At 42.9% G+C, this 14,515-nt stretch overlaps 1 protein-coding gene across 1 annotated transcript in view; it reads left to right on the forward strand.

Moving 5' to 3' along the window:
* The window catches only part of CACNA1S (calcium voltage-gated channel subunit alpha1 S), a 596,588-nt gene that overhangs the window by 344,716 nt on the left and 237,357 nt on the right, over positions 1 to 14,515 (forward strand). Inside the window, exons 16-19 of the mRNA XM_069633644.1 lie at positions 140 to 209; positions 9,209 to 9,341; positions 11,178 to 11,307; positions 12,118 to 12,177. Coding sequence (XP_069489745.1) covers positions 140 to 209; positions 9,209 to 9,341; positions 11,178 to 11,307; positions 12,118 to 12,177 — 393 coding nt within the window. The remainder of the gene's footprint in view (positions 1 to 139; positions 210 to 9,208; positions 9,342 to 11,177; positions 11,308 to 12,117; positions 12,178 to 14,515) is intronic.

Genomic DNA, 14,515 nt, shown 5'->3' on the forward strand with positions numbered 1-14,515 from the left:
GTATTGCCTCGGAACTACATATGTTTGAAGTTTTCCCAATAAACTCTAGCTCACCTCCAAGCTGAATGTGGAGTTTACATCAATGTATCAATTGTAACTATCTGCATTCTCTTTTTTTTCCCCCCGAATTGACAATTAGTTGAAAATTGACGAATTTGAATCGAATGTGAATGAAATTAAGGACCCGTACCCTTCCGCCGACTTCCCAGGTAAGCAGCAGATTTGCAAGTTGGATAATCGGGAGTTGCATGTTGGCTCCTCCCTATTTTCCTCCACCTCTGCTCCCCTCTTATCCATGTTTGTAATTAACCGTAAAAAGGTATAGCAAAAGTAGCTGTAATGTAGAAAAGGATCCTCTCCCTGTGCAAATCCAACTGTCCTAGTCAGATTTTCTGTTGGGCATATTTCAACCAGTTTAAAACCAAAGTAAACAATCTTGAGTAGCTCCAAAGCCATAAGCCTGTCTAGCTTTTCTTTGCTCTCAGATCCTTCCTTCTGCTTCCCTTTCCATCATCACCCTACTCCCATTCCTTCTTTTTTGCTCTTGCCTTTCCTGTGTTTCTCTGTCACATTCTATCGCTTCCTGCTCTTCTCTCATCCTCTTCCTAGCTTCCTCATCCTCTCTGCCTTCCAATTTCTCTTATTGATTTGACTTCCCTGCAATGTTTCCTAATGTTGATCCCTTTGTCCTGATGCTTTTGCTTTGCCCACCTCTCTCACACGGTGATATCTTTCCTCCTCATGTTTATTTATTTATCTATGCTGTGTTTGTACATCACTTTTTGCTGTACAAGAATTGTGTAGTACAAATATGAGAAAAATGACAATAGAAGGACAAAGAATTGGCAAACATACACCATAAAGCAACTCCATTGATCATATAATATAAGCATGTTTTAAGAAATGGAATCATATGGCAAAGAATGTTTTAAAAAATAAGGTTTAAGACATATTGAGAATTTATTTAAATTGGAAAAAGAGAAAATATCCAAAGAAAGAGAGTTCCATAGTTTGGGAGCCAAAAGTTGAAATGAATGGAAACATGAAGGAGTAGGGAGGACATGAGACAGAGCGAGGAAATTGTGATCAAGATTGTAGAGACCTGTGTAGATGATATAAAAAAAATACAAAGAAAGTCAGGTGTCAGGGTAAGAACATATGTAAAAACCAAGCAATGAAAACGAAACCCAAATCTTAAAGTAATAGGTAGAAAGAGTTAGCAAATTAACAATGGGGAAATCGCTGAAGTGGCATTCAAGCAAAACTAAATTCTTACAGCAGAGCGAAGAGGAACAAGTCCATACATTGAAACACAACTTTACGTGAAGAAAAAGTGAACATGTGAAAGATTTTCGAAATGTTTTAGAGATGAAAAGAACCAGAGTGAACCACATCCTTCAAAGAAACACTAGAATCTAAAATATTACCTAGATTACAAGATTGATGCCCAAATTGAAGTTGGCGATGGAAAAATAAACAGAGGAAAGAGACAAAGTAGGAGGAGAAGCAGAACAAATAGAAACTCTGTCTTCTAAGGGTTAAGGCAGAGGCAATGAGAAGCCATCCAGGTTTCATAGCTAGAAGACATGCTGAAAGATGCTGACGAACAGTATCAGTAAACGCTGAACAAGAAAGAAAAATCTGGGTTACAGACTCATTGAAATGGGCCTGAAACCCATGTGATGAAATCTAGGAGGCTAAAAGTGAGTTGAATAAAGTAAAAAAGAAAAGGAGATAGGACTGAACCTTGGAGAACACCATAAAAAAGAGGATAAGAAATAAACCATGAACAGAGACTTTCCATGACACAGCAAAAGAGTGATTGGGCAAAGAAGAAGCCAGTACCACTGAGGAAGAGTACAAGTGATCCCCAAAGATGAAACACAGACGGTACAGTGAAACGATTCAGCAAAACTAAGATTGGGGACAATTTAAGTTGAAAAGTGTGAGGAGTAGAATTAGAGACTGATAGAAGAGCTGCTCAGTAGAATATTAACAATGAAAAACAGATTGTGAAGATGTATAACAATTAAGTGAATTAAGAAAACAGTAAGCGGCGTGTAAACTATTTGTTCCAAAAAGGTGGATAAATAAGTAATTTGAATGAAAATTAAGAAAGAGTTAAAAGGGAGTTAAAAAAATAGCAAAAAAGGTCAAACTGATTTAATGAAGGAAGCAGGCAAAACGTCAGATGGTTGTCGTAGAGGGTGAAGGACAGCATAATATTGCTTTCTGAAATAGAAGAAAACAAGGAAAAGAAACAATCACAGTCTGAAAAACAAAAATGTTAAGGTAAGGAAACTGGCAGATCTGAATGATTTAATACAATCAAATATTTTTCACTTCCGATAAAGTATGATCAGCAAAATGATTAGAAACACAAGTAGAATAAAGAACTGGAGAAGGGGAGATACCTAGTGTGTAGACAAGGTAGGAAAATAATAACTGGGAGAAGAAGCCAGAGAATGAATACTAGCCTTAAAATAACAAATTAGAACAAGGATGAAAAAGAAAATAACTCAGAATTATTAACATATCTATCTTTTAGCACCTGTATTCAGCCCTATGAAGCAATATCCTAGAATGCTTCAAGAAATTAGAAAACCATGGACACGGTGGTTTCCCTAGGGAAAGGCTGGTAAATGGCATAATAGGTCAAAGGTCTGACCAATAGGAATCAACACAGGACACAGACCAATCTATTGTAACATAATTCATGCAATTAATTATAATAGAAGCAAGGTTACAAATATCACATAATGTCACAGGTTTCCCCCCTTCTCACCTGTCTGTGTTGTTTCTTCGTGATCTTCGAAGAAGTCTTCTTTCGCACAGTTCAGGTCTTGTATAACCCTGTGCGGGAGTCCTCGGGTTCCAGCGTGTGGCTCGTGACCCGTCTCCAGGAAGCATTCAGATGTCCGCGAAGAAGTCCAGGAAATGGTAGAGGAACGCACTCGGAAAGACGAGTGCGAAGGCAATCCAGAAATGCAAGGTGAGGACAAAAAAGGGGAGGATGAAAGAGAATGAAATTTCAGGGTACCGGGAACCAGGAATCTGAGGTAATCGCTGTACGAACTATGGTATCACACGTCTGACTACTGCAAGCGGTAGCTTTGAGACGGGCAGGGACGCGGGGGCGTGTCTGCTTTGTAGAACGCAGAGCGTACAACACGGAGACTGCAAACAGCGTTCAGCGACCATGTTGGGAATACTGCTGAGTTCAGTCCCCTATGGGTCAGGGACCACAAAGTCCAGAAGGGACACGTATGGTGGTTCATGACACATTAAAAAAAAGATAGAATCTTATAGAATGGAAGGAGCATCATGAAGAAAAGAAAAAAGAAGCAGAAAGTATAATAATAATAATACAAATAGTAATAATAATACATAATAAATAGCAGAAGAAATAACATGAGTCTGAGTAGATGCATGAAAATAAGATCTAAAACTCCACCTTTGGTAATTGTTGGAGGAACAGAAATTAAGGTTAAGTTATAAACAGAAGTAGAGCATAGCAATGGGCAAGAAGAGAAATCAAGTTGCAACACATGAATATCACAATGACTGACCGTAAGATATGGAATGGCAAGGGAAGACAATGGAGATTATATATAATCGCAGTCACCATAGAAAAGGTCATGGGACTCAAGGGGATGTTAATGATCAACATAGCTAATGGTAAAGAAGCAGAGAAGTAAACAAAGTGGTATTCAGAAAAAAGAGGAAAGGACATAGATGAAGGACAAATGGACCAACGGCGATGAAATATTAGATGAACACCGTCCCCTCCACGGTATTATTTGGGGACTGGGAAAAACAGAATCAAGATGAAGTACGAGCAGCCTGAGTCGCCGTGACTAGCCGGTGAGTATACGTCTCTGTAATACAAAGAAACTGGCAATGTAAGGAGAATAATATAGCAGAACCAAATCCGTTTTGAAAACAATATAGTGAGAATTTCACAGTCCTAAATTAAAAAGTGAGCCGATAGGGCGCTTATTCAAATTAGAGCGATTAACCCAACCATAAAGCGACCTATTCCTAATACTAGTGATATGAAGAGGTTCATGCCTACTACAATGGACAATAAAAGTCAAATACCATGTAATCATTAAGAGTAATTAAACGGAGCATGCATTATCAATATCAACATATATCATATGAATAATAATTTTGCATTTATATAGCGCCACGAACCCTCAGGTATCTGAGCGCTGCTTATTATTACCCACCGTGTGTGGTGCTCATTTATCGACCTCGGAAGGATGAAAGGCTGACTTTGGCCCTGCCGGGATTTGAACCTGCATCAGCAGGCTCTGAACAGATGTCAAAGGGAGCGCTCTACTGGCTGTGCTATCGCTGTGCTATTGGACCGGGATGACAGCCCTCGGGAAAAATGTATGCATGGGCAAAATTATACAAGATATTGGATCTTGCCCACCTTGTTACAGTGGCCTTTTTGATGCATTTTTTGCTGGATTCTTTTTATATAGGGGCCTCTCCCACATCCCTAGCCTTCCCCGAAGAACCCACTTCTCTAGAAATCATAAATATATAATCCCTTACCCCAGTTCCCCCTAAAAAAAAAGGAGTGAAAATAGCAGCAAAACGGCCATTTCACCAAATTCGGTGAAACTGCCATGTCGAGTTGGGTGGGTTCCAGAATATAGTCGCTTGAAGGTGCTCACCTGACAGCAGTTAGGAAAGGAGGCGCGGCAGATTGTAAGAGGGCCCCAAACCCCAGACGATGCCTCCTGAAAGACCCTCCGCAGCCGGGGAGGTTTACTGTAGCAGCAGTCGTGCCACAGTTGTGTTACTGTATATTCTTTAATATGATTTAACTCATGTTGTCTTTCATTCTACTGGTCTACCCTGTTTATTCCTGTGCCCTTCTCTCCACTGTTCTCGCCTCCTCTTTTCCGACCTTCCATTGCTTTCTCTACTCGACAAGGATCCTCTCATGCATGCAGCTCTCCCCTTCTGCTACCTTCTCTTTACATAATATCATTTTTGTGTCTTTTTTTATATTCCACGTAACACTGGTGTTTATTAATTTTTTAAACACTATTTTTTTTTTCAAATTGAGCCGAGAGGGGTATGGCCATAGCTCATTGTTCCTGTCTATTCAGCCAAGAACACAATCTCAAGATGACACGTCCTTCCTACTGGATCTTATTCTACCCTTCATATGTTCTCTTCCCCTCCTTCAAATACAGTTTTAATGCTCACGATGTTTCTGTATCTTTTCCTCCTCATTACTCCTCACATTAAATTTGCTTCACATCTTGTAGTAAGTTCTTCCTTCTTCCCCTTCATGCTCCTCCTCTTTCTCCGACACGTTTAGTTTCACACCTATACTATGCCCTTCCCCTCCACCCTCCTCTTACTTTCTCTGCTCCTCATCTTCCACTATCTTTCACTTTGTATCCTTTGTCTTGTGTGTGCCCACCTCCACCCTCCTCTTACTGTCTCTGCTCCTCAACTTTCACTATCTATCACTTTGTACCCTCTGTCTTGTGTGTGCCCACCTCCACCCTCCTCTCACTGTCTCTCCTCCTCATCTTCCACTATCTTTCACTTTTTATCCTCTGTCTTGTGTGTGCCCACCTCCACCCTCCTCTTACTGTCTCTGCTCCTCATCTTCCACTATCTTTCACTTTTTATCCTCTGTCTTGTGTGTGCCCACCTCCACCCTCCTCTTACTGTCTCTGCTCCTCATCTTCCACTATCTTTCACTTTTTATCCTCTGTCTTGTGTGTGCCCACCTCCACCCTCCTCTCACTGTCTCTGCTCATCATCTTCCACTATCTTTCACTTTTTATCCTGTCGTGTTTGTGCCCACCTCTACCCTCCTCTGTCTCTGCTCCTCATCTTCCACTATCTTTCACTTTGTATCCTCTGTCTTGTGTGTGCCCACCTCCACCCTCCTCTCACTGTCTCTGCTCCTCATCTTCCACTATCTTTCACTTTTTATCCTTTGTCTTGTGTGTGCCCACCTCCACCCTCCTCTTACTGTCTCTGCTCCTCATCTTCCACTATCTTTCACTTTTTATCCTCTGTCTTGTGTGTGCCCACCTCCACCCTCCTCTCACTGTCTCTGCTCCTCATCTTCCACCATCTTTCACTTTTTATCCTGTCTTGTTTGTGCCCACCTCCACCCTCCTCTTACTGTCTCTGCTCCTCATCTCCCACTATCTTTCATTTTTTATCCTCTGTCTTGTGTGTGCCCACCCCACCCTCCTCTCACTGTCTCTGCTCCTCATCTTCCACTATCTTTCACTTTTTATCCTCTGTCTTGTGTGTGCCCACCTCCACCCTCCTCTTACTGTCTCTGCTCCTCATCTTCCACTATCTTTCACTTTTTATCCTCTGTCTTGTGTGTGCCCACCTCCACCCTCCTCTCAATCTCTCTGCTCCTCATCTTCCACTAGCTTTCACTTTTTATCCTCTGTCTTGTGTGTGCCCACCTCCACCCTCCTCTTAATGTCTCTGCTCCTCATCTTCCACTATCTTTCACTTTTTATCCTCTGTCTTGTGTGTGCCCACCTCCACCCTCCTCTCAATCTCTCTGCTCCTCATCTTCCACTAGCTTTCACTTTTTATCCTCTGTCTTGTGTGTGCCCACCTCCACCCTCCTCTCAATCTCTCTGCTCCTCATCTTCCACTAGCTTTCACTTTTTATCCTCTGTCTTGTGTGTGCCCACCTCCACCCTCCTCTTACTGTCTCTGTTCCTCAACTTTCACTATCTATCACTTTTTATCCTCTGTCTTGTGTGTGCCCACCTCCACCCTCCTCTCACTGTCTCTGCTCCTCATCTTCCACTATCTTTCACTTTTTATCCTGTCTTGTGTGTGCCCACCTCCACCCTCCTCTTACTGTCTCTGCTCCTCATCTTCCACTATCTTTCACTTTTTATCCTCTGTCTTGTGTGTGCCCACCTCCACCCTCCTCTCAATCTCTCTGCTCCTCATCTTCCACTAGCTTTCACTTTTTATCCTCTGTCTTGTGTGTGCCCACCTCCACCCTCCTCTTACAGTCTCTGCTCCTCATCTTCCACTATCTTTCACTTTTTATCCTCTGTCTTGTGTGTGCCCACCTCCACCCTCCTCTCACTGTCTCTGCTCCTCATCTTCCACTATCTTTCACTTGTTATCCTCTGCCTTGTGTGTGCTCACCTCCACCTCCTCTTACTGTCTCTGCTCCTCATCTTCCACTATCTTTCACTTTTTATCCTGTCGTGTTTGTGCCCACCTCTACCCTCCTCGGTCTCTGCTCCTCATCTTCCACTATCTTTCACTTTGTATCCTCTGTCTTGTGTGTGCCCACCTCCACCCTCCTCTCGCTGTCTCTGCTCCTCATCTTCCACTATCTTTCACTTTTTATCCTCTGTCTTGTGTGTGCCCACCTCCACCCTCCTCTTACAGTCTCTGCTCTTCATCTTCCACTATCTTTCACTTTTTATCCCCTGTCTTGTGAGTGCCCACTTCCACCCTCCTCTTACTGTCTCTGCTCCTCATCTTCCACTATCTTTCACTTTTTATCCTCTGGCTTGTGTGTGCCCACCTCCACCCTCCTCTCACTGTCTCTGCTCCTCATCTTCCACTATCTTTCACTTTTTATCTTGTCGTGTTTGTGCCCACCTCTACCCTCCTCTGTCTCTGCTCCTCATCTTCCACTATCTTTCACTTTGTATCCTCTGTCTTGTGTGTGCCCACCTCCACCCTCCTCTCACTGTCTCTGCTCCTCATCTTCCACTATCTTTCACTTTTTATCCTCTGTCTTGTGTGTGCCCACCTCCACCCTCCTCTTACAGTCTCTGCTCCTCATCTTCCACTATCTTTCACTTTTTATCCCCTGTCTTGTGAGTGCCCACCTCCACCCTCCTCTTACTGTCTCTGCTCCTCATCTTCCACTATCTTTCACTTTTTATCCTCTGTCTTGTGTGTGCCCACCTCCACCCTCCTCTCACTGTCTCTGCTCCTCATCTTCCACTATCTTTCACTTTTTATCCTCTGTCTTGTTTGTGCCCACCTCTACCCTCCTCTGTCTCTGCTCCTCATCTTCCACTATCTTTCACTTTTTATCCTTTGTCTTGTGTGTGCCCACCTCCACCCTCCTCTTACTGTCTCTGCTCCTCATCTTCCACTATCTTTCACTTTTTATCCCCTGTCTTGTGTGCGCCCGCCTCCACCCTCCTCTCACTGTCTCTGCTCCTCATCTTCCACCATCTTTCACTTTTTATCCTTTGTCTTGTGTGTGCCCACCTCCACCCTCCTCTTACTGTCTCTGCTCCTCATCTTCCACTATCTTTCACTTTTTATCCCCTGTCTTGTTTGTGCCCACCTCCACCCTCCTCTTACTGCCTCTGCTCCTCATCTTCCACTATATTTCACTTTTTATCCTTTGTCTTGTGTGTGCCCACCTCCACCCTCCTCTTACTGTCTCTCTCCTCATCTTCCACTATCTTTCACTTTTTATCCTTTGTCTTGTGTGTGCCCACCTTCACCCTCCTCTTACTGTCTCTGCTCCTCATCTTCCACTATCTTTCACTTTGTATCCTCTGTCTTGTTTGTGCCCACCTCCACCCTCCTCTTACTGTCTCTGCTCCTCATCTTCCACTATCTTTCACTTTTTATCCTGTCTTGTTTGTGCCCACCTCTACCCTCCTCTGTCTCTGCTCCTCATCTTCCACTATCTTTCACTTTTTATCCTCTGTCTTGTGTGTGCCCACCTCTACCCTCCTCTGTCTCTGCTCCTCATCTTCCACTATCTTTCACTTTGTATCCTCTGTCTTGTTTGTGCCCACCTCCACCCTCCTCTTACTGTCTCTGCTCCTCATCTTCCACTATCTTTCACTTTTCATCCTTTGTCTTGTGTGTGCCCACCTCCACCCTCCTCTTATAGTCTCTGCTCCTCATCTTCCACTATCTTTCACTTTTTATCCTCTGTCTTGTGTGTGCCCACCTCCACCCTCCTCTTATAGTCTCTGCTCCTCATCTTCCACTATCTTTCACTTTTTATCCTCTGTCTTGTGTGTGCCCATCTCCACCCTCCTTTTACTACTGTCTCTGCTCATCCTCTTCTACTATCTTTCACTTTTTACCCTCTATCTTGATTGTGCTCCCCTCAAGCCTCCTCTTGACGGCTCTTTTCTTCTGCACTTCTTCCTGTTTCATTGTTCACACCTCTGCCCCTATTCCTTCCCAGGGGATGATGAGGAGGAGGAGCCAGAGATACCCATTAGCCCTCGGCCACGCCCACTGGCTGACATTCAGCTGAAAGAGAAGGCTGTGCCGATGCCAGAGGCCAGCTCCTTCTTCATCTTCAGCCCCACCAACAAGTAAGTCTGTCCTCTTTTTGTCTGAGACTCCAAGGAAAGTGTGTGCACCACCGTCCCACACCATGGAAGCATGCCATTATCCCACCAACTTTACACACAGCGGTGGCATAAGCAGCAGCAGTCCAAGCTTCCTACTCACATGCAGAACAGCCAATGAATGTGCATCCAAACGGAAACATGACGCATGAAAGATTTTCAATCATTTATGACATGTGGTATTGTTCTGGGCATTCCTTCAAACCATTGTTTTTCAGCCTCCTTTGTCATTATAAAAGTGGAAAAAAGCACACACAAATCAGGCTTGGTCCCACCCCAAAATGGGCGTATGTCGCAGCGATTCTTCACCAGACTTTAGGCATCCTCAACATGCTTCAGCCTCTTTGGGCGCCATTTGTGAGGTGCATCTTGAGTCTCTAAGCACGCCAAGGTTGGGGCCTTAACTGTTCATGCCCTTTCTGATTTGGGTAACTTATGCAAAATTGATGGAAGATTTTGAATCGATCGTCACAACTAGCTTTTTTCATGGCAAACCTCCATACCGTTGTTTTTCACCGTGCTCTCATTACAAAAGGGAAGTAACCAATACACGCATCTTGGTACCGCCCAAAAGCGGAAGTCAAGCTGCAACTGCTCACTCGCATCCCTTCAGCACAAGACCAAAGGAACTCCAGACATGTTATAGCCTCATTGGGTGTCTTCAGTGAGCTGTAGCTTGGATATCTAACCACACCAGTACCCACATCTGTCCAGACACAGCCGATTTGTGTGATTTGTACAAAGAGAAGATTGATGGATGGAAGGTGATGGATCTTAACTACCAGCACTGCTTTGGGCAACAATATAATGCTATGAAGGCTTGGTCCCTCAGCAAAAGAGTAGTCAAGTCCAAACTCTGAAATCGCCAATTGAGGTTGAAACATGTTTGGGGGTTCTTGTGGCCTCAATGTGAAGGGATGCGACCTGGCAGTTGGGGCTGGGCTGCCTCTATTTGGGTTGAGTCTAACTCTGATTTGCATGTTTGTCACCTTCCCTAATGGTTCAGCAAGCTGAAAGACAATGCAATAGAAAGCTGCCCAGAGATATTGACATTAGTAATGTTTCAATTAAAGATGTCCGATACATCCGTCAGCCTTCAAGTGTTGTAATTGATGCACTGTGCTTACTACTCGGACTCTGACACCCATCAATGCTGCCTCTGTGGCCTGGGTCTGCTTGAAGTAGGTGACCTAGATTTACCTTTCATAAAGGGATACTAACCAAATCACCATTTCCCTGTACACCTTTTGGAAATGCAACAAATAGATCAAAATATTCCCTAAGATGAGCAGTATCCAAACCTACGTACTTTTGCTTTGTTTATCTACTCTTGGGGGCTATTTACTATTAAACCCAGTAGGGTACACACCATAATGTGCACCCAGCACCCTGTCAAACCCGTATATGGTTGGTAGCACTAGATCTTCAGACCTTCTACTCAAGAGTGAATCCCACTCCATATTTTTAGGATATCCACTTACAATGCATTTTAATGCAGTGAATCTAAATGGGGGTTGTTTGTAGACTTGTGGGTTACCTTGAAAACCTGGCGTGGTTAGTCTGCATGAGGACCAGACTTTCAGACCTCTGATTTGGACTATGCAGATGCAGGCAGATATATTTCTGAGCAGGCCTGCTCTATGGGACTGACTGTTCCTGGGTGGACGAGGCGTGCAGCAGGGCAGCCTCTCGCCCACCTGTGTATTGCTTCTGGGGGTAGGGCATGGTGCCATATAATTGGGGACCTGGAGGCTCCTGCTATCTCATGTTTCTTGGCTGTCTTGTGTTTGCCTTCTTCAGGTTCCGAATCCTGTGCCATCGGATCATCAATGCCACGTCCTTCACCAACATCATCCTGCTCTTCATTCTCCTCAGCAGCATCTCCCTGGCTGCTGAGGACCCCATCCGGCAGGACTCCCCTCGGAACCAGGTGACTGATGTTTGGTATTTACTCTCACACTCGTGAGCTTGTAGTCTTCACTGGATTCCGGCCAATTCCAGAGCCAAAGACTTCTCACACTTTTACCCTTTTGGTGGCCTTCAAATTAGGCTGTGTGTATGTAGGTCCATGTGCAAAAATGCATAATTGTCTGACTTGCATACAAGCCCTAGGGCCTGTCAAAGATTGAATGGATTCAGAAATCATCTCAACATCACTAGCAATATCCGCTCCACTGTAGATCCTTGCATGACCTCAGATCGAATAATTTAAGGGACACTGCCTCATTTGGATAAATTGCTCCATTGTTTTCAGCATAATGCAATCAATACATTGAAAAGATTGACTAAACAAATGTAGAGGGATCTAAAAGTGCCCCTCCCCTATTTATCCCCCCAGCTTTGCATCTAGGAATTTAGCCAGGCTTTCATTTTCGTTTTCATTATCTTTGTTACCAAATCTTTCTTTTCGACCATAACAATCTGTGGCAAAGTTCCTATTCCCCTACCTGCTTATGCGCTATTTCAATACATATGGATGTAACATTCACTGCTCATTTGCACTAATACATTTAAAAATACAAATCATGTTACTATAGTGCCACATATATTTAATATGCAAAGCTAGACAACCTTGCTCTTAATGCAGATTGTGTTGACTGTTGAATGGTTTTGACTTTCTTTTGTGTAACAAAATAAACCAAAACGTGTAATTGAAACAATATGTTCAATTGGAGAATTCTTTTGCTTTGTGTGTTTAAAGCTGATATTCATGGCAGTTTTTGCTGTTCTTGTTTTTCAGTTTCTGGGGTACGCCGACATTGTGTTTACTGCGGTTTTCACCATAGAAATTGTGTTGAAGGTTAGTGCACACTTTCCTTTTCTGAGTTTGGGGGTATTATACATGCCAGGTATGGGGGGAAAACAGTAGCATACGAAAGAGAAGAAGGCAGAACCCTGAAAGGCTGTGTGAGTGAGTGAAAGAAACACAGATTGATACCATAAATCAGAAACACAGATTCTTCTTTTAAGAGATCAGCTGAAGTGCAGGTGCTTGATGGAGTTGTATCAAAAATGATGTGGGGAATAAAGGTTTCTATGCAATAAAAATCGAGAAAAATAACTAGATATGAAAACGAAAAAATAACAATTAAGAGGCAAATATAAGAAAACCTATAAAAATCCCACTCTTTAAAGATTATAAAGTTTTGTTTAAGAATTAATTTCAAAGATAAGCTTGGTGGAACATATTGTTCAAATAACTTTCTGTAAGAAATTAACCTGTGTAAATGACACAGCAGTGAAACACCATATCATATTTAATTGTAATTGTAATTACAATTAAATAAGTCACTTTGGAAGATTCTGAGGCACCACCAAACCCTCTTAATCCATATCCGCAATCCACTTAATTGAGTGGTACCACTACAGGAATACACGTATGTACTGCAAAGCACTTCAGGAGACAATTGCTGTCATTTCTTCACTTCTCATAGTAACATGTTTTGTTTTGTTCAATTTACAATACATCGAGTGGTTTGAAGTTGTATCTATTTAATTGTATTTGTTAGAGTACATTTTCGCTTGTTATTATAAATACATGACTAAAGTGGTGTTTTGCTGCAATGAAAATGATAATTTCTTGATATTTACTGGAGTTATCAAAAGTCGCCATTTCTACCATTATGCGTATTATGCTTTCCTCGCAGAGGACCATGCCACAAATCATTCAATGTGTACACTTCCAAGTCTTTCACAATTGAAAAAAAAAATTTGGACAATACATCTAATTATTTCCAATTTCAAACATTGACATTATCAAGCACGCGCTTTTCAAAATAATTGCCCCTCCCAGAACACTCATTTGCTTGCGCGAGATGAAAGAACCGTTTGCCAGGTTCAAAATAAGACCCACGCGAGAAGCCCAGGGAGCCTAATGGGCGCGTGAATGAAAAGCAGCGTCTGGAGAGGGCGCTCTATTTAATCAAATCTCACTTCATTTTGATGATCTGATGCGGACCGCCCCATCTGCTCCCCATGCATGATCTGAGATAGCAGACCCGGGTGCAGAAGCACACAGCCTGTGTGCTTCTATGTCTGTAGACCCTATCATTCCATCTACAAGCAAACACTGGGACCGTGCATACTAACCGTTCTCTACTCGCGTTCTACCGTGGGATGGAGGCCTCACCACTCTCAGATGACCGGTGGGAAAACATTTGTGGAAAAAAGGGCGGTGATTGCCATTGGGGATGAACCCTTGATTCACTCTGGAAATACTAAATGCATTGGTTTCCTCCATGTGGTGTGTATAACATCTTTAGACATACTTTTTACGCACAGTTTGATTTTTATGGTTTTGTATCGAGGGACAGCGGCAAGGATCGTAATTTACGCCCCATACAAATCTAACAGCATCTGCTCCTCCTCCTTCTCCTGGTTATTTTTATGTGGGCAGATATGCTCTGGATTCACATGGAATCCGCTAGCTTTCTGCACCTACACAAGGCAGGTAGATTCCATAGGAATCCATGTAAATGCCTCCCTCAATGCAATTACATCGAGGGAGGATTTTACGATTTTTTGCACTGAAAATAATCAAAATTGCATTGAGGACACTGCAATCGCTTTATGCATTTATGCGTGGACCCCTCCATGCGATTGAGGGAAATGAATTCAAAAATGTATATTTTGGTCACATCATAAGAGTGACAGAGGGATGGAGGAAGGGACTGCATGGGGAAAATATTGCAATGACAAGGGAGAATCTTGGACTCAAGTGTTTGTACCACACATATGTAAAGAAAACATTGCCAACTAAATTGCCTTTAGGCATGACTGAATCATATAGGGAGCAATGCGACAAGGGGTACCCTAAACCAAGGGTTGTTTCACAGCCTTTACAAAACCAGGCAAGAGGTCGAGCATGCCAAGATCTTATGGGTCTGAGCCGAGAAACCTCCATCACATCTCCATTTGAACCATTGGACCATAGACTGTATAAGGCAACCTCCCCCCTTATATGTATGACTCCCTTCATTGTAAAGCACTCAGTTGCTTTCTAAGTAGGTTTGCTCTATAACACAAAAGCTAAAATGCAACACTAGGAAGTGGAATCAACTTGCGCAGCACTTTGCATTAAATTGTATGATATTTAGGGTTGAGCTTTATATTTAGAAACAGAAGACCTGCAGCATGAC

The sequence above is a fragment of the Ambystoma mexicanum genome, chromosome 13 (assembly GCF_040938575.1).
Source record: "Ambystoma mexicanum isolate Mex_15411 chromosome 13, UKY_AmexF1_1, whole genome shotgun sequence".
In the NCBI taxonomy this organism is placed as follows: Eukaryota; Metazoa; Chordata; class Amphibia; order Caudata; family Ambystomatidae; genus Ambystoma; species Ambystoma mexicanum.